The sequence below is a fragment of the Ochotona princeps genome, chromosome 5 (assembly GCF_030435755.1).
Source record: "Ochotona princeps isolate mOchPri1 chromosome 5, mOchPri1.hap1, whole genome shotgun sequence".
Taxonomy (NCBI): domain Eukaryota; kingdom Metazoa; phylum Chordata; class Mammalia; order Lagomorpha; family Ochotonidae; genus Ochotona; species Ochotona princeps.
In genome coordinates, this window is record NC_080836.1 from 41,159,145 (window position 1) to 41,180,132 (window position 20,988).

The 20,988-nt window shown below is 36.5% G+C and overlaps 2 protein-coding genes across 9 annotated transcripts in view; one reads left to right on the forward strand and one right to left on the reverse strand.

Moving 5' to 3' along the window:
- MARCHF7 (membrane associated ring-CH-type finger 7) overlaps positions 1–12,470 on the forward strand; it is a 39,574-nt gene extending 27,104 nt beyond the window's left edge. For 2 of the 6 annotated variants that reach the window (XM_004577136.3, XM_058664543.1), the window contains 4 exons: positions 4,792–4,901; positions 7,230–7,343; positions 8,866–8,914; positions 11,171–12,470. In XM_004577136.3, the coding sequence (XP_004577193.1) occupies positions 4,792–4,901; positions 7,230–7,343; positions 8,866–8,914; positions 11,171–11,229 (332 nt within the window). In that variant the 3' untranslated portion in view covers positions 11,230–12,470. Of the gene's footprint in view, positions 1–4,791; positions 4,925–7,229; positions 7,344–8,865; positions 8,915–11,170 lie in introns of all 6 variants that reach the window. The other 4 variants (XM_058664542.1, XM_058664544.1, XR_009245447.1 and 1 more) reach the window with 3 other exon arrangements.
- Positions 12,471–14,764: 2,294 nt separating this feature from the next.
- The window catches only part of LOC101520298 (CD302 antigen), a 117,996-nt gene continuing 111,772 nt past the window's right edge, over positions 14,765–20,988 (reverse strand). For all 3 annotated transcript variants that reach the window (XM_058664548.1, XM_058664546.1, XM_058664547.1), the window contains 4 exons: positions 19,924–20,040; positions 19,100–19,270; positions 16,220–16,246; positions 14,765–15,006 (listed from right to left, as the gene is read on the reverse strand). In XM_058664548.1, coding sequence (XP_058520531.1) covers positions 14,804–15,006; positions 16,220–16,246; positions 19,100–19,270; positions 19,924–20,040 — 518 coding nt within the window. In that variant the 3' untranslated portion in view covers positions 14,765–14,803. The remainder of the gene's footprint in view (positions 15,007–16,219; positions 16,247–19,099; positions 19,271–19,923; positions 20,041–20,988) is intronic.

A 20,988-nucleotide genomic window follows, 5' to 3' on the forward strand; every position in this document is an offset into this window, starting at 1 on the left:
CAAACTACTGTCAGTGAGTTGGGAGATGGGAGCATAGAGTTATGTGGGTTGATAAGACATGTTTTATTTGGGGGTGTGAAATTTTAAGACTGTTTTTTTAAAGGTTTATTTCAGAGGCATACTTACGGAGACGGGGTTATCTTCCATTGCTGGTTTATTTTCCAAATGGCACTAACAGCAGGGTCTGGAAGTCAGAAGTTGAAATTTTGTCTAGATCTCCTACATGAGTAGCAGGGGCCCAGCTTTCCCTGGTCATTAGCAAGGAGCTGAATTGGAGGCAGAGAAGCTGGGGCTCAAACCAGTGTTCACATAATGCCAGTCTTGCTGGCCTTGCCTTAACTTGCTGCAACACAGCACTAGTCCCTGACAGAAAGAGAAAGATTAATATTGTTTACTTGAGAATCAGAAAAATAGTGAAACAGCTTCCATCTGTGTTTCACTCCCCAAATTATTTGCTCACAGGGACCAAGACCAAAGGCAGGAACACAACACAGGTCTGCCCACAGCCACTTCCGAAGGACCTGCACTGGCAAGAACTTGGGAGTTAGGACTAGAACTTGGAGTGTTTACCTAGCCGTGTTGAGGCTTAGAAGTATTTACTGATGCCTAGACCACGAGTGCCAGAGGATATAGTCAAAATGACAGAGTGAGAAAAGTGGGAAACTAGATCAGATTAGTAAATGTATGTGATTACGTGCAATTGGAGGTCTGATACACTGAAGTATGATGGCACTGATTTTGTCCTCACAGCCCATTAGGGGGATGGGTACTTCCTTATTAAAGTGAGATGGTGGGGCTACTAGAAAAATGTTTTTTCCCTGCTGGTCTCAGTGATATATTGGTGCAGGTGCTAGCGTAAGACTCAGTTTGGGGAGCAGTAGTGTGTTTCCTTGTAAGCCTATCTGAATCCAAGGCTCTGTGCTAATTCTCGCTTATAGCAGCCTATTCTCTTGTGGCTGCTTGGTCTAGTGGTAGTCTCATGGGCTTTATTGTTGATTGGATATGTGTTTGCCATCATTCCTGACAATAGGAGCCCAGAAATGTGAGCTGTTACCAAAATGAAGAACAGCTTGATGAACTGCCAGTTGCCTTGTTAGTTTTGGGTGAGGAGGAAAAACAGATACTAGAGTTTAAACATTAGCTTTTTTTTTTCTAGTAATGTGTTATTTTAACATTAGCTTTTTAGTTAGATAAGCTTAGATTGGAATATATTAATACCAGTATTTGTCTAACTTATAGTCCAATATTTAGCTAACTACAGGATCTTGAACATACTTCTCAACAGTGGTTCTCAGACTGCTGATCAAAATCACTGTTTTTAAAATATAGATACTCTTTTTTAAAGGTTCTTATGTAGGTCTGGAATTGGGCCTCAGTTCCATGAGTAAAATCAAGCAATACCAAGTGGAATTGCTATGAAGATCAAATGCATTAATGACTGTACCAGTCATGGCAAATACTCAATTAAATGTAATACTGAGTTATTGTATAAGGTTATAATGAGTACAGACATCACCAGCTGAAACTTCTCACACTTAAACAAAGACCCTATGTTGTGGAAGATGTGGTGCTAGAGGTTGACCTAAGTTGTTTATTAAGCAGCTGTGTTACACTGATGGCTGAGCTATTACTGGATATACAGGATGAGTAAAACCAGTCTAGACAAGCTTGGGCAGATGTGTTTGAAGCTTTTTGAATGAGTTGGGGTATAATTTAAATAGCTCTGATTAAGGAATGGTGACTCCTAGCAGTGGTGACCTTTCTTGAATGACTTGCTAAGTCTCTCATTCCATGAAAGAGAATAATTAAATTCTAAGATACAAAATAATGTGTACTGACATGATCTCTGAAGTTGATATTCTTGAATATTAATATTTTTGTACTGTTTCTGAGTGAGCATAGTTCTAAAATCTCTTAATATATTCTTCCTCAGATCACAATATAAAATTATTTAATTATTGCTACAATAATTGACTTGTGAAAATTAGGAAAATGTTCCAGATGAATTTTAGTTTCTTTTAATCTAAAAGTATTTGTATTAGTAAAAAGAAAGAAACTGATTTTATTTACAAACTTGAAATAATGATATATCATGAAATAATATATCAACGATATAGGACAGAGATCTTTCGAGAGATGCATGGTCAGTCAGTTGCATCAGTGTGGGAACATTGTAGAGCATATGTTTAAAGTTTTCACCATATAGCCGACTGTGCTCTTAGGCTGTCTGTTATAGGTGGGGGTATGACTGGTGCTCCTGTGATCACGCTGAAGAAAGCAGCAGATTAAATCAAGCACACACAGAGAAAACAATAGTGCCATCCAAAAAGGATATGTGAAGCTGGATGGTACCATAAACTGGGCACAGCATTTTAAAGTAAACCTGTTTTTTTTTAATGTAAGAAAAAAAATATACTAAAGTTGAAAAAATGTAAATACATAAAACAGCAAATTAATTGTTCAGAATTATCAGGTATTATGTACTAAATAATTGCATGTGCTACCTGTTTAGTGCAATAGGTGTTTATACATCAGTGTCGCCACAAACACAAGATTACGGATTGCAACTTGGTGCTACATTGGCTACATGTCACTAGGCAATGTGAATTTTCTTTTAGTTTCATTTTAATTCGTGCAGTTGTTATTGTTTTGCCATTCTTGATGCAACACATGACAGTAGTGAAGATTTACAGCGTACTTACACTTCATTTTGAAACAACTTAGACAACATACTTTCTCAGATTTGAACTCATTCTGCTTTCAGCTGTTTTCTAGGGAATACACATAAATTATTACTATTCTCTTGAACATTTAAAAGGAAGTGTGATAGAGAATGAGACAGAGGTTTGACCTGCTTGATAACTTTCCAGATGTTCATGATACCCAGTCCTGGGCTAAGAGCCAGGAACTACATCCTTGTCTCCCATCTGGGTGACAAGAATCCAAGTGCATGGACTGTCATCTGTCTGCCAGACACTGTAGTAGGACGCTGGTTTGGAGGCAAACAAGGCATTTGATCCCTGGCACTCCCTTGTGGAATGGCAGATGTTACAAGTGGTGACTTCAGAACTATGGGAATACTCCAGCTCGCAAATTTGCCTCAGTTAAATAAACTAAGAACAGTGGTTGTATTTTGTGAGTTCTTTGAAATGGGCTGCTACTCAGAATCTCTAGAACCTTTGATTATTGCTTGGCTAGTAACAGCACTCAGTAACTGAATTTCAATTCTAGCCTGTTTTTCATATAGGCTTACTGTAATATTTCGGACAGCTTTTGGTTTGAAGCCATATCTGAAAATAAACACAGGAAAAGTAAAACATTATGTGTTTAATGAGACAAAACTACTAAGATAGGGTCAGGAGCTTACAAGTAATCAACTGTTGAATGCATATTAAACAGTAGAAGTTATTTTTAAGAAGTTATTTTTATTTATTTAAAAGTTATTTTTAAAAGAGAGGTCAAGTGTCATAGTGCAGGGCCTGAAGTCAACAGGTTGGAATGCTCACATCTCATTTTATAGTGCCTGGAACTGATTTCAGCCTCCAGTTCAGCTTTTCACACTGGGAAGCAGCATTATTAGATCCCTGCCACCTGTGTGGGAAGGCAGGCATGGCATTCCTGGCTATTTGGGGCATTTGGGATGTGTGTGAAGGATGGACAATCTCTGTCTCTTGTTATTCTACATTTCAGATTTTTAAAAAATGAACAAAACATTGTAAAATACATATATTTAAGGTTTGCCATTGGGACAATATTATATAGTTGAGTGCATTCAGAATGCTGTGCACCTTCACTGCTGTGCATTTCTGCCTTTTCATTACCCTAGATAGAAACTCTCCACCAAAGCAGTAACCCCTCATTCTGGCAGCTTTGGATCTGCTTTGTCTTTACATTTGCCTTGTCTAGATGTTTCATACAGGTATATAATATTCTAGTTATTTCATGTAAGCATATAATGTTCTTTTTCACCATGAACTGTTTGTCCTTTTGCCTCTGCCTTATTTAGGGTCCATTCTCTGTACTCTTAAAGCCTTAGGTATGTGCTGTCACATCAGATTAATACTCTGGATATGTAACTTAATTGTTTGAGTTACTTTATGACTAAACATTTTTTTTTAAAGATTTTTTTATTTTTATTACAAAGTCAGATATACAGAGGAGGAGAGACAGAGAGGAAGATCTTCCATCCGATAGTTCACTCTCCAAGTGAGCCACAACGGCCAGTGCACGCCGATCCGAAGCCGGGAACCAGGAACCTCTTCCGGGTCTCCCACGCGGGTGCAGGGTCCCAATGCATTGGGCCGTCCTCAACTGCCCTCCCAGGCCACAAGCAAGGAGCTGGATGGGAAGTGGAGCTTCCGGGATTAGAACTGGCGCCCATATGGGATCCCGGGGCTTTCAAGGCGAGGACTTTAGTCGCTAGGCCACGCTGCCAGGCCCGACTAAACATTGTTTTATGCCATGGTGCTTAAGGAAGAAGTAGGAAGTACAGCTGACACTCCATCCCTCTGCCTGCTTCCTACTATCAAGGATGTTTGAGTATGTGGGAGGAAAATACATATTTAAATAATGGCTAGAGGTTTAAATGCTATAGGGCATGATCTGACTTGCTCATTGAATATTGGTTGCTATTTTGGAAGATAGGACTGGTTTACTGCAGTAATGCAGTTTGTTTATTTTTCTTTCTCAGCAGAGCAGGATTTTCTGTGCTATCTCTTTAAAACTTAACCGAAAAATGTCTTGTGAAGACATTGAAAGGCTGAGCTTGACTTGCAATTCAATCTTTACCAGGTTCTTCCTTGGAGGCCGTAACTACCTGTGAACTCTGTAAAGAGAAGTTGCAGCTTAACCTGGAGGATTTTGATATTCATGAACTACATAGAGCTCATGCAAATGAACAAGTTAGTATATTTTGCCTAATTTGGTAAGTGTCTATCCTATGCTTAACGGACAGCTCTTGAAGAAAAGATTGAAGCATGGTCAGAAACCCTATACATTATTTTTCTTTTCTGAGTGAAAGAAAGATAACAAAGTGAAACTTTTAATAAAAGATTAATCAAAATTCTTACATAAACATAGGGAAATTGTCCTAGATTAGGCATGCCAGAGCTGTAAACTTTTAATCACCATTTTATTCTCAAAAACTTTAATCACTTGCGAAGAAAATCCTGTAAACCATTAAGCAGTTTCTCCCCTTTCCCTTCTTCTCTAGGCCTCTGGTATCTACCAGTTTGTGGTGTTTTATGAATCTGGGTGTTTCAAGTGAATATTAGATCTTTTGTGAACAGCTTTTAGTTTTAAAATATGTGGATAATGATACCCTTTGAAAATCTGATTAAAACTATGGACCTCAGAAAAATTTAGCTTTAAAAACAGTAAGAAATTTTCATATTCCTTGAAATTAATCACCTAACTCCAGGCCTTTAGGAGTCACTGATCTCCATTGAAATGAAATGTCAGGAGTTTTTATTCTGTCCATTTCAGCCAGGAACTGTCTTAATGTTTTCAAGAAGATTTTGTAGAACAATGATCATTGACACATTATAGAAAAAGGGAAAGAGCATGGAAATACAGAATAATACAGAGAAAGATGTTTTCCAGCCAGGAGTGTTGTTATTTCTTGAAGCATTTTAATGACTCACAGTCTTAAAACAATTTCAAAATATTAGGAAATACCAGATAGTGGTATTGTAAAAACACTGACAGCCTTGATTGAATTTCATGGCTTTTGATTTTTTGTTTTCTGTGTGATTCGTGGATTCAAATGGCCTAAACACAGTGCTCAATCTGAGTTGATTAGCTTCATATTGCCAATATCATTGCTGTCCAATGTAGTATGATGATTAGTTTCTAAAAACTTTATGAATATGATTTTTTAAAGATTTATTGATTTTTTTATTACAAGTCAGATATACAGAGAGGAAGATCTTCTGTCCGATGATTCACTCCCCAAGTAACCGCAACGGCCAGTGCTGTGCCAATCCGAAGCTGGGAACCTGGAACCTCTTCCAGGTCTCACACACGGGTGCAGGGTCCCAAAGCGTTGGGCCGTCCTCGACTGCTTTCCCAGGTCACAAGCAGGGAGCTGGATGGGAAGTGGAGCTGCCGGGATTAGAACCGGTGCCCATATGGGATCCTGGTGCGTTCAAGGCGAGGAGTTTAGCCTCTAGGCCACGCTGCTGGGCCCATGAATATGAATTTTTAAGTTGAAAAAGAAATTAAGAGTAAGCAGTTAAGATACATTTCAAGTTTCTAGAATACGTAGTACTTGCTAAATTTATAATTGAGAATGTACGATTCTTAATGTCAGTAAATTTACCAAGAAAAATAGAACTTACAAAAAAAGAAAAATAGAACTTACAGATCACTTTGTAAAATTGTAGGGCAGATTTTATTTTTCCCTAGCTTTATAGTCATGGTTTTTTGTTGTTGTTGCTGTTAGATTTATTTTGTTTGTTTGGAGTTACAGAAAGAAGCAGTACAGTATTCCGTCTGCTGGTTCACTGCCTAGATGGCCACAATGGCCACAACAAGGCTAGGCTGAATCCAGGAGTCAGGATCTTCTCCCAAGTCTCTTCCATGTATGTGTTGTCACACGAGCACTTGGGCCATCCTCTGCTGTTTTCCCAGACACATAAGCAGGGAGCTGGGTCAAAAGTGGAACAGCTAGTACTCAACCAGTGCCCGTATGAGATGCTGGTACTACCATGTGGCAGATTTACATGCTACACTACAGCATGGCCTCATAGTCGTTTTTTTAATCAGTCGTTTTTTATAGGAGTTGCTGTGTTACCTTTTTGGTTCATTCTTGTGGTTATTGTATTACACAAGACTGTATTGTCAGTAGATTTTACTCAAAATAGTTCCTTTCATTTAAATGATAATTTTTAAGTAAATATATATAACTACAGCTCTTTGTAAAATGAAATGTTGTATGAATTGAATTGTCCACTTTAATATAAATCATAAAATCATTTATATAAATCATATAAATTCATATATAAAGGAAAACAGAATGAAGAGATAATCACACCCATGTGGATTCATTATATAGCATTAATAAAAATTTATGAAATTATGAACAACAGCCTTTTATTTTTAGGGCACTGTATCACAAGGAACCAGATATAAGATTTCCTCTAGTTTATCAGTATTCTATGAGTATCCATCTCTCTTCCTAATTTTTTATTTTCTGTTTTTCCTTTTGTCCTGTGGCTTCCTTATTGAAGGCTGAGTATGAGTTTATCAGCTCCGGTCTCTACCTAGTTGTATTGTTGCACCTGTGTGAACAAAGCTTCTCTGACATGATGGGAAATACAAATGAACCAAGCACACGTGTCCGAGTAAGTAATGTCGGAGTGGGGGAGGAGGGAGAGTGTGATGGAGACCTTGTTTTTCTTAGAAAGCACATACGTTCACTCCTCCTTGGGGAGATCTGACTTTAACGTGTTTGTTAAAAAGTAAGAGACATTAGATTTAGAGGGAAACTTCTTTCTATAACAGCTTATTTTTTCATAAATATGTTAGAGAAAGAAGTAATCTAGCTCTTGAAAGTAATTGGAACATATTTCAGTGACAGACAGGAACAGAATTGGAAACACAGAGGAGTAAATATTCTTTTTAATAAGCCAAAACAAGCCAACTCCGTATCATAACTTAGAAACTTGAGCTTGAATGCTCAAAGTCAAAAGACAATGAATGAGAAGTAAACTTCAGTTTAAGTACCCTCTTGGAGATTATCAGTGATTTTCTTCATGTCATATTGCAAACTACTTAAAATACAAAATAACTGGTATTTACTGCCTGTGCTATTGACCATATATAACATTTAGACTAGTTTTTTCAGATGTAGATTAATAAGGAAACGGTGCTCTTTGTACTAGAGAAAATAAATGTCTGCTGTCTTGGCCATTTTCTGTAGCAGGAGCTGGGGGTCTATCCGTTACTACTCTAGCATTATTATGAACACTTCCTATCTTTAAATGTGTTCATAAATATACCCTTCAAATTGTTCCTATGAATGTTTACTTTGATGAGAAATGTAGTAGAATTCATGGTAAGAATTCATGTTGAAAAGTACAGGGTTTTTAGTTTAGATATTGCAACAACTGCAATACAAGGTATAAAATACTGTTTCTAAGGACACAAAACTTTGGACTGTATTTTATCCTGTGGATACTGCAACAGGGAACTAACTGACAGATGATTACCATGGTCACAGATGAAAACACTAGCAGGGGCATTCAGAATTTGAGCAGGTATCTTGAGCTTTGCATATTTTACAAATTGGTAGCCCTTAAATTTATTGAATGGCTTAAAATTATTTCTGAAAAGGTATGTTAAGTGTTAAGAGTAATGATGCAAGAAGGATATAAGGTCTTTTGAATTCATATCTTCACAAGAAAAGTTTATTATTACTCTGTATTAGTATTAAAATGGAAGTCATTTTAAGATCTAAGTCTAGAATTAAATGCAAACTTGTACAGGTATCAGGTTGAGGCAGGAAAATACTTACTCTTGAATTTTTTCTTCCCTTAGCCACTAAAATTTGATTACCATGGGTTAAGATCCCTTCTCTGCTATAATTTGTTTTACAAGACGACAGTTTTATTCTTAAATAAATAAAAATTATTGTATCTGCTCTTAGAATTAAGAAACTGGTTTCATTTGATTAATGCTGATAATTTGAAGTTCTTAAATGTAATTCCCTTAAGATATAATTTTTGAGGTAGGGGGAAAAGGCCCCTATTTAAAAGCTTAAAATGGTATTTGATTTTAGTACTAATGAAATCTCCTATACTGATTCTATATTTAGATCCATTTGCAACATTTAAACTACTGTATTTCTTTCTGCATTGTTTCTAGTTTATTAACCTTGCAAGAACGCTTCAGGCACATATGGAAGATCTCGAAAGTAGGTGGAATTTCCCCTCCCCAGACTTGTTGAATTTATTCTTGCAAATTAAACCCACAGAACACGACCTAAGTATACACTCTTTTCTACCAGTTAGAGCTTCATTTATAGGCTTAGTATAGCAGAATGATTGATTGGGAAATATGGGTCGAAGTGACATGAGTTTTAAGTATAGTTTTTAAACTTACAGAAGGATATAATTTTAATTATTTTTTCACACTGATTTTAGAACTTTAATCAGGAAGATAATAAGCTTAACTACTAATCAAACCACATTTCTTTTGTTTGCTTGTTTGTTTTTGATACTTGTTTTCAGCTTTTGTAAGATTATGACAGGTTTTCTCTGAGCTTATGTATGGTTCCAGGAAAGTAAGGAAGAAACATTCTTGATTGTGGATCTCCAGCAAAAGCTAAAGGGTGTTTCCTTGGTGATGGTAGTAGTTTGGCCCCTTGTCAGATCCTCTTGGCTCTTTAACAGATTTTGCTATATGTTAATCTAAAATGCAGCAAGCTCAACAGCAGTTTGGTATTAAGTTCTCATTTCAAACTTCTAAGTGAAGGACTCGTAGATGGAGTGGATTTACAGGCTTAGGTAAATTCTGCCTTTGCAAAGTCCAGTCGCTTCCAGGGTGCTTCATAGTGGTGGGGCCACAGGTGTTAGAGTCTGTAACATTTTGCTGGAAACTGAGACTAATGCATTCAACCATTATTTAATTTTTCAACCCAAAGCAGCAGGTTTCCCACTGCACAGCACTCCTTGAGGTGTCCTTTAATATGTATTCTCAGATTACTTTGTATACTCACCGTTAGAATTCTTGGGCTGTTATACATGATTTATCTTTAGAGAAAGCTCAGCATCCTTTGAAGTCAGTTTGAGGTCTTCGTCTTCATAAGAAACTTTTAATTCCTTGGATATTGTAAGATAGATTTTTGCCCTTAAGTTTATACTAATTTTAACTTTTAAAAAGGATTGTTTTTTAAGCCAGGAAACACATTCTCATTGTTTAATTAGTGTTTTGTGAAGATTGAATTGGTAGGAATTCATTTGGTATTGTTAGTAGAGATGAGTCAGTTTACATTTTCCACAGGGTTTTGTTTTGTTTCTTAAATAAAACTAACAGTCCAACTAACACTGCATTTCCCAAACATAGCAATGTCTGCTTCAAACATGTGAGAGACAGAGGGGAAAAAATGGAAATAAAATGCTGAGAGTGAAAGATCTGGGTGTACCACCTAACACAGTTAACAAAACATTCATATATTTTGAAGATGGGTTCCAACAAAGTTCCCTAAAAACTATTCTGTTTACTTTTTCCATGACCTATCATAAAATTTAATTACATAGTATATTTCACTCAGTAAGCTATATGATATATTTGGTATTATTTATTAGAAATGGATTTCATCTTGAATATTGCACACTTTTCCTGTGCTTTGCTAAAGGTTGATCCATTTGCTGGATACTCTTAAATTGTCCAGTATTAATTTAAGTAGAGTATATTAAATCATTCTGTACTTATTGATAGTGAAGATGCTGGTTAAATATTTAGTTTTCTTCACAATCAAAACAGTTTATAGAAGTCTAGGATATTTTAAAATTTTGAGCTTCTTAATGACTCTTGAACAACCTGAAGTCAGATGTTGGCAGAGTGATAAGTTTGTGACCATGTGGAGAATAATCTCAACAAAAGGTTTTTACTAAATCCAGTTATCTTAACTTAGGCTGTGTCTATATAAAGCTTTTTTGACTTACTAAATTGAATTTTTTCTTGGCATTGTATAGACATAGCTTTAGTAAGTTGCAAGATCACCCATAACCTATGATTTTATGTACATTTTTTTTCATTCTCATCGGATGCATCAAACATGCAGCGGTAATAAGCCAGATTCCACTCAGGTGTGTGAGAGCACTTGCCTTACATTCACTTTTTCTCTAGTGTTTATGTCATGAGCTGTTATGAACACAGATTGATCTCAGAACTTTTTTAGAAAATGCTCTTGAACCACATTTTTAAACATTGTCATTTTTATAAAACTGTATAACATCACAAATGGTGTGTGGGTGGGCGTGTTGTGGATGGGCATCACCCACAATCAGACCACCCTAACCCTGTCATAATAGCTTATCATTTTGATCAAACAGTATACTAAATTGGGAATTTGTTTTACAAGTCATTGCTGTCTGGCTGCATATTTACACTTCCTGTTCTCATTCTCCTTAAAATCATTCTTGATCATCCTGTTTTCTTTCAACAGCTTCAGAGGATGAGTCTGAAGAAGATGGAGACCATAACAGAACCTTTGATATTGCCTAACTTCATATAAGACAAATGGATGGTCTGTGAACAAGTGTTTTATTAAAACTGGCAATTAAGTAAGAATTCATTTTGTGCGGGAATGCCTATTAGATATGTTGACTATATAGAACAAATATTTATATACATATGCATGTGTGTATATATGCATATGTGTATAGATATTCTCCAGTGTTGCTTAATTGAAACTGCTGGACCTTTTAACATGACCAGTTAATCTAATGTTTATAAACTGGTCATCAGAAGTATTTTTGGCAAGTGGGAAAGTATTAACCTTGTTTTAAATCTAAACAGTGCACATCAGCTCTTTTTTGTGTTTTGATTACTGTAGTCATATTTATGAAAAATGGTTCGTGTTAGTCTCTTCCTAGTGAGAAAAGTGGAAATTTTGCTTTGGAAATTAAATGCCAAATAGTACCTGATTAGTTTTCCTTTTGAAATGCCTTAAGTTGCAGTCACATTTTGATAATCATTTGCTTCCAGTGTTTTAAAAAAAAATTGTTTTTTTAAGAATGGGGAGAAGGTCATAAAGAACATATTAGGTTTCAAATTTAATTTGAATTCTAAATTTAGCAGAACCTAATTTTTAGAAATATAAAATGTATAAATGATGGTTAAACTTTTGTATTAATTTGCAAAATGGAGATTATATTTGATAGGCCATAGAATGTAGATATTCTTTTTGGGAATATTACAGCTATAATTAGACATGAATTGCCAGTCAAATGCTGTTTGGTTTTAAAAAAAAAAAAATTATTGCAATTTCAAGTTATTGGAATGTTTTTAAATCCCACATTCAAAGTTTAAAACACTGGTTTTCAATGTGTTTTTTAGTGTTGTCACTTTATAGATAAATATGATATAAATAACCTGTTTGGATTCTGGTCGTTTTTAACTGTTCCTTGGTAATTCTGAGGATTTATTTGGTGATTATTAATATTTTTCACTATCTCTTCAGAGAACAGATGAATATTACCTGTTCACTATCAGTAGGCCTACACTGTCATGAGTTGTGTGTATTTTCATAACACTGTATTTCTCCTCTGTCAACACCATTAAGAAATGCTTAAAACATCTTCAGGTGGTATTAGGATAAAGTCTGATGTTATGTCAGCAAATTTCCTTTTCAGAACCCGAATACAAACTATGTAATTTCTCCAATGTGAACAGTTTGCCCTCACTTAGTTTGTTGGTCTTATGTAAAATTTTGGCTTGAAATAAAGTATGTACGGATCAATTAATTTTAGTTTCAAATATTTCCTTTTAACTGGTGCTCACAAAAACCATCACACCTCATAGCCAAGAATTTTATTAAAATTTCAAATTCTGTTTCATACAATATAAATACTTTTGAAATACTGGTCTAACTTTTTTTCCCTTTTATCTTTTCGTTTCCTTACTCAGAAAAAATACAAAATTTTGGTATGTTCTGTGGGTCCTGAGGAATGCTTAAAAGTTTTTACAATTCGGTTTGAAACTTAAGTGTCTTCTGCTCATCCACAATTTCATTTAAAAATGTTAACGGTACAAAACACTCCATCAATGTGCTTATGACTTAATCTGTATTTAATGTTGTCATTAAATGCTACATGACAGTGATAACAGTTTAAGTCTTGAGTTTTGAGATTTCACAGTACTATTTACCATTCAAGTGCTGTCATTAGCATCTAATCCCATGTAAATGTGACACCAGAGGAATAAGGGGAACATCTTGCATTAGTTATCACTTAAATGCTGAACAAGAGACCACATGCTACTATAAGGATTACAGAATCCCAAGACTATATGTACCTTCAAATGGTGATCTCCCAAGGTATCTGCCAGACACGTAAGAGAGTGTTATCATTACCTAGAAGGAAGGTGCTGAAGAAAGCAGTTTCTACATTCTGATATGTAACTGTGATTTAGCACTTCGTTACTGTGGCCTTTTGTCCTGATGAGAATGTGAAAGTTTTTTAAAACAGCTTTTTCTGAAAGTGGTGTCATTAAGTAGAAACTGTCAAAACATAACATAGGAAAATTAGCAGTGTGGGAGTTGTATAGCAGGGGAGAGCCTGGAGTACCACTGTTCACTAATACTGTCTGTAATGTAAACTGCTCAGTACAATGTACTGCCCAAGCTAGCCACTAATCACATGTGATTTTAAAAACTTGAAACGTAGCCATTGTAAATGAGGAACTGAATCTTAAACTGTAACTTTGAATATCTACATGTGACTTGTGGTTAACTGGACGTTGTAATTCTGGAGATTCAAAATAATTGGTGATAAGTTTTTAAAGGACTGGAAGAACTTGAGTAGGGAATTCCAGTTAACGGATCACCATTAGTATTCATAGCCTATAAACAAATAGACATCTCAGTCATACACAAATGATCAAATTTACAATTAGAAAAAACATGACTGTTTATGGAGTACAACTAGTGTAATACTGCCAGTACTACATAGCCTTACTGTTTAGTTTTCTGTCCCCACTTTATAATTATTTGTGTCTTGCAATGACAGTAATTTTGAAGACTTGCTTTTTTATTCAGGTCAATGAAAACAGATGGCATAAGGCTTTCAGTTTTCTTGGTATTACTCAACCATACGGAGACTTCATCCTGCACTAAGAAAATCTGATAATTGATGGGACGTGGATTAGAGATTACTTGAAGCTTCAGGCTTCTGTAAACATTTTTCCTTGTGACTTCTATGCATTCTTTATCTTTTACAAACATGGTTTATGAGCTATGAAAGATACTGAACAAAATCACTTATTTCAGCTTACTTTCACCTTTCTTAAGAGTATAACCCACTGAAAGTTTGAGCATCATCACTGTAGTCAAACCTAGTTTTTCTTCTGATTTGCTTACCCAGATCTCACGCGATTGAAGTATAAAATTTATAAACCCTTTGGGAGCCAGAGGTAGGTTGTATCAGCATTCTGGCAAGAAAAACATTTTAAAGTGTTAACCTTATTGCCAGCTTTCTATCTTTTGTGATAAGGCTGTATTTTTGTTCCAAAATGTTTATAAAGTTTTCTGAAAACTTTAACCATTTTTATAGTATTTGTGTTCCAAAATGGTGTGTGTCAAACTAGTGAGACTGTAAAACTGGTAAAGGTTCTTAAAATTGTAAAATTTTCATCTAAGTCATAAAGGGAAATACAACTATGAGAGGGATTATCTTTCCAAGTAATCAGTATCTAGGATATTTAAATGTATGGCTTACCTAAAAATTAGGTTTATTTCTCCTTTGGGATTAGATCATAGTTCACATGTGAGCAAAAAAGAACAGGTAAAATAAGCAGGTTAGACTTTTTATCTATGTCTACTGTACTTTGTCTTTAAGCTTTGCTTCAGCTACAAGCTTCTGTACTGAAACACTAACCTAGATTTTATAATTCCCTTTGTAAAGCCTGTTTTTATGATGATTTAAAAAATGAGTTTGTTTACAATGAGAACATGCAAGTGCCATTACTGGAATAAGGAATACCATAAAATCTCTAGTTTTTGATGTCCACATTTCATATTAAAAAATCTTGCACGGGAATCTCAAGTCATTTGATATTTTAGTCTGAGGTTACCAAAAAGTTAGTCAAATTGAATACCACACTCATTTTCTTCTGCGACTACCAAAACACAGCCATCGTCATAAGGTGACCGGGGTGCTACTGAGAACGCTGTAGTAAAAGCAGAGTCAGAATGTCTTCTGTAAAGGAACCAAATGATTGCTCCCAAAGCTGTCAACGTGACTGTGCTAGCAATCACCAAAGCTGATATTAAAATCTGTTTATCTGAAAAAGAAAAGAATATGTTAGACCAAGGAATATAAACTACAAACAATGCATTTTTAGACAACACAGATTTCATTACTAAGTCTATCATCTTGATAATTTTCCACATTGGTGAGAAAAATAATTATTCATTTGTTATCAAGGTTTGTATTTCTTGGTTTGAAAAGTGGCCATGGTTCAGAATAGTACTACTTGCAATTCTTGGCTCTGGGCTGAGAATCCTAAGGTGGAAATCGGGCTCTAGACTACAATCCTATTGTGTCATCTTTAGCTTTTCCTTCCTAAAGGAAGACTTTATGTTGAACAGGGTCAGTACATACAGTTCTGAAAGCATAATCATAGTCTCCCTCCCAAGAAATAGTGATTTTTAGGTACTTGTTAGTGATGTTTAATGGTTCATCTAGGTTTTTGGGATTTAAAGTTTTCTTCACAGAAAAATACTAAGAGCCACATTTTGATTTTTTTGCTTCCATTCAGCTATCACTATTTTTTATGTATTTCTTAAAGTTACAACTTGCTGATTTTTTTCCCTATTCAGCGTCCTTGGAATTTTCTGTAGGTGCTTAGTTCAATCAGTTGAGGGAAACTGATGCTTAGAGGCTCAGCAGAGAGAAACACAGCCTTGGGAAGGCATTTACTTGTATTAAATATACTAATAAAGGACCCAACTAATTGAAAATTTTTTAATTATTTTCTCTTTACAGGTACATTTTGATCCTTTAAATTATTTCAATACCCATTATTTCAATTAATACTAACTAGTTAGAATGAGACCTACTAATCTGGTAAGACATTTGTTGTTACATGAGAGCAGAGCCGTTGGTACAGGATTTCCGAGGTGAGGACATGGTGCAGCACTTAGGATTTGAGATTCACACATAAATCCGTTATTGGCCTGCTTGGGTCGTGTCAGGACATCGTGAGCAGGTGCTGCTGCTTGTGTGGAGACAGCAGGTACTGGCACCATGGGAGAGATGTGGATTAAGGACCCCTGCTGCAAGCCTTGGCCTGGCCTGGCCCACCCAGTCACACTTCTTATCATATAGAGTTTCCAGTTGGATTTAAAATACCAACTCTTTACAAAGCTAAGATTCCTTTTCACATCTACTTTATGTTACACAATTAGCTTTTGAAAGAGTTTGCAGTAGGATTTTAACATTAAGATTTTAATGTATCTTTAATCGTGGGGTTATAAAGTAAGACTGTTACTTACCTGATAAATATTTCTTTTCATATGGTACTAAAACACAAGAAAATTTTTAGAAATTAATAAATTTATGCTTTGTTATAAGACTGAATTAAGTTACAAAAATGAACACTTTAAACAGCTTATTGTTCATGAGTCTACTGCTTTTATACTTATTTTTAATTGGTTTTTAAGGAAAGCTACAGATATCCAAATTTGTTAGCTTGGGTGGTAGAAAAATAAGGGAACTCAAAGGTAATCAGGTGAAGGAGGTAAGAACATTGTGGTTGGAGAAGCTGTAGAAAACATAATAAAGTTAAAATAACCTTGACTCATTAGCATGGATCTGTTTATACTTTCTGATCCTTTGGTATAATCATTTAAGATTTATGTACCCTGAGGTATATAAATAGAACCATATTTAAATTTTATTTTTACTTATTTGAAAGACTTACAGAGAGGGAGCAGTAGAAAGATCGTCCATTTGCTGTCCACTCCTCAGATGGCTGCGGCTGCTAGGACTAGGCCAGGCCGAGTCCAGAATCTTTGTCCAGCTCATCCATGTGAGTGCAGGGGACCCACATGCCTGGCCTATCTTCTGCTGTTTTCCCAGGTGCATTAACAGGGAGATAATGGGAAGGGTCGCAGCTGGGATGCTTAATCAGTTAAGCCACAACAGCAGCCCTAAAAGAGCCAATTTTTAAAATCCAAATATTTGAACTTTTGATGCTACCACCATAAAAGTATTGAAAAGTATTTACATGTTACTGTAGAACTAGATATAGTCCAGCCCGGCACGGTACCCTAGCTGCCAAAGCCCGTGCCTTGAATGTACCCTGCTCCCATATGGGCACCGTTTGTATCCCTGCTGCCCCCACTGTCCATCCAGTTCCCTGCTTGTGACCTGGGAAAGCAGTAGAGGACGGCCCAAAAGCTTTGGGACCCTGCACTCATGTGGGAGACCCAGAGCAGGCTTCTGGCTTCTGGCTTTGGATCAGCACAGTTCCAGCCGTTGTGGCCGCTTGGGGAGTGAATCAGCAGACAGAAGCTCTTCCTCTGTGTCTCTCCTCCTCTCTGTATATCTGAGTTTCCAAAAAATATGTAATCTTTAAAAAAAAAAAAAAGAAAACTTAGTTAAGCTCCTTGCTATGTTAAGTTAAAATGTGTGTGATGGGGTCAGCTAATCTTCCACACCTGCGGTGCCAGCATCCCATCTGGATGCCAGTTCGAGTCCTGGCTGCTCCAGTTGCAATCCAGCTCCCTGCTAATGGCCTGGGAAAGCAGTGGAGGCTGGCTCAAGGCCTTGTGTCATTCTGGGAGACCCAAAACTTGTTCCTTGCTCTAAGAACTAGCCCAGCTCTGCCCCTTGTAGCTATCTGGGGAGAGGACCAGCAGATGGAAGATTCGGTTTCTCCCTCTCTCTAACCCTGACTTTCAAGTAAAATCTCTTACAAAAAGAAGTTTGTGTGGAGTAGATATGTGTAGCCTAGTAGTGTGGAAGCATGCTGGAGTACCTAAATTCATGTTTGGGCTCCTGACTGCAGCGTCTTGCCTCCCTGTGGGAGACATTTCATTGTTGAAAGACTTCCAGCTTGGCTCAGTCCCTGCTGAGCCAAGGGTGAGCACGTGGCTGGGAGCGCTTTGTCTCTCTCTGTCTGAATTCAGAGGTGGGGAATGTATATTCTGCCAGTGATTATTTTGATACTTAGAATTCATGGGACATAGCAGAAATTATCAACTTGAAAATTGGACCAGTAGAACCAGACCAAATGATTTTGAGGGTCTGTGTGGCCCATAGGCTAGATGCTGCCAACCCACCCCAGACAAATGGATGTAATTACATAACTCGAGGCATAGAAAAAGAAAATGAGCAGAGCCAGATGTAGTTTCAGATAGGACTGTTCTGTCTCTGTCTAGATGGCTTAAATAAGTAAAGTGTAATTCTAGATGTAAACAGGAAATAATGAGATCCAGATGTTGAGTTTGGGATTATAGTTCAGAGAATTTTAAGGATACAAAAAAAGAAAATGACTATTAGTGTCATGTTTCAAACACCAAATTCTATCAAAATATAAATTCCCTAATGAGAAAATATTTAGTTTGTAAATTTAGAACAAGCTTCTGCATGCTTTTTAAAAAAAAAACCTATTTTGGACCAGGACTTTATTGTTCATTAAGCATTCCGTGGCTGGCGCGGTAGCCTAGTGGCTTAACACTTATCTTGTATCCCTGGGATACCATATGGGTGCCAGTTTGTGTCCCAGCTACTCCACTTCCCATCCAGCTCCCTGCTTATAGCCTGGGAAATTAGTAGAGGATAGCCCAAAGCCTTGGGACCCTGTACTAGGCTCCTAGCTTTGGATCAGCTCAGTCCCAAGCATTACAGCCACCTGGGGAGTGAACCAGCAGGTGGAAGATCACTGTCTCTCCTTTCTGTAAATCTGCATTTCCAATAAAAATTAATTTTTTATTTAAAGAAGCATTCTGATGGGTCAGAAGAAAATTTATATATTTTAATCCAGAATGAATAAACTGATGCAATTTTCTTTGCCTAAGCAGATATTAAGTGGCTCTAATATCCTTTAAAGTAACATTATAGTCTGAAGTGACATGAATATTCACCACTTCTGCTCAATCAAATCATATGTAAACGGTCTGTGACAGGTTCTGTAACAGCACAAGAAACTGACCTCTTAAAGCTCTCATCAACAGAATACAGTGACACCTAATTCACATGATTAACTCTTACCTCCAAAGCACAGGAACTCCGTTTTTGGCTAGTATAGAAAGTGTAGCAGCAAAATATTCTTTAGCCTTACATTTTGTGCTTAATGAGACACAATAATCTCTAAACCAAACTTGATCTCCCCACCCTTCGAATGAAAAAAGACCTTCAGTAATACTTACTGGCTGCTTTACAAAGTGTTCCTTCTACTGAAGAAACTGCACAATTTCCTTTTTTCCATTCACCTGTCTTGGTTTGTAGAAAACCACAGGTGTCAACCAGATCATCATCATCTTGGTCTGTCCACTTATCAAATGTCATATTTGAATTGTCAAACCACTTGAAACTCGCATCTGTCAATTGAGGAATACTGTTAGCAGTGACTATTTTAAAAGGTAGCAAAGGAAAAGGCTGTAGGGATTAATTAGGGGTGCTACTAAAGTAAGTCTTATCTAAACCTTTGCTTTAAAATTAGCAGAAGGAATCTATGTATACATATACACACACATATATATACGCTTGAACAAGGAAACTGTCGAAAAGGATTAGTTTCAGAGTTCTGGAAAAGATTTTGTTTAAAGAAAAAATGTTTTCCATGGAAAGAGTCAAGAAAAATAATTAAAATGTTAATAGTTTAGTAATTTCGTTCCATTTAAAAATTTATGTATGCATTTTCTGGTTTTATCCTGATCATAAACATTTCCATAAATACAGCCCCAATAATTCTCATTAATTGATGTCATCATGCCCTGTTTTGCAAATATGCCCTATTACAAAAACTGAGCCAAGAACCATATTTTACTCCGGAAGAGAGGCTCACTTGGGGAACACTGCTGTTTAGGGAAAAGCTGTGGAACAGTAGCTGCAAGCTGAACATGTGGTAACCAGAGGTCACAGGAAAGCTGAACTTGAACTTGAACCACAGAATTTAAAAAATCTAAAAGCATGAGTGTTACTGATAGAAAGGAAATGGAAGGTCATGTCCCACAAGATAAGTATAACTTACCATCTGTGTCATAAAACATGCCTAGTAGGATAGCCTCTGGGCCTTTCCATTGCTTCTGCAAAGTTTCCAGTATGAAAGTATTTTCTTCTTCATTATGTATGCTTAGCAGGTCTGCTCCTGAAATTATTTTAAGGAGAAAAAAACCCAGCATAATCCAAAATCAATGAAAACCATGGGCTAGTCAAAAATTATGAATTACACCCTTAAAAAAGAGACCTTCGAACATTTAACAAAGGAATAGAACTACAGTAACAGAAGTTTCCCAGAAAAGCACCATATTGTTCAAGTATAAAGTCACAGTGGTCATAGACTATTCAAAAGGCAGTTTATCTTCACAAAAGAAATACAAGAAATGTGTAAAAAATTCAACCGGTCAATGGATGGGAAATAAGCAGACTTTCAGACTTGCAGAGTATATTGTGTTGACCTTCAGTGTAGAAAAACAGATCTACTGAGTTGCTAACAGTAAATACCAGTACCATCTTTAAGACTTGGTAAGATGCAAAAACCCTACAAAAAGTATATACTTTTTGACTCACCATTCCTCAATAGTTTATGCTAGGGTAGTCGCTGGCTCTGCTTAGGCGCAATTATTAATCCAGTATTCACAAATGCTACAAATTGTGTCTGCCAATCACAAACTGATGTAACCATCACATTGCTCGTGGCACTGAAAGACTGGAACCCACAAGTGTGGGGTTCCAGTCTTTCAATAGAGGTGTAGCTCTGTAGTTGAATAATGTACAGTTGCCGACAGAAACAGAGAAGTATATTCCGGTACTTGCAATACAAGGATGGTCTCACAGCGAAAGGACAGATAAGCCCCTACATTGTTGGGAGACACCTCAACCACAGTGTGATGGACTTCTGAGGGTTTCGAATGACACCTATTGAAAGACTAGAGAGGAGAACAATGGGGGGACAGTGGAGGGGAAACCCCAATGCCTATTAAATTGTGTCATAAAGTAAAGAATAAAAAATGTACAGTTGCTAGGAAATACGTATTCTGTATTTGCTGCCACATAGGAAAAAGGCGCATTACATAACAGTGGGGTCTAGTTATAT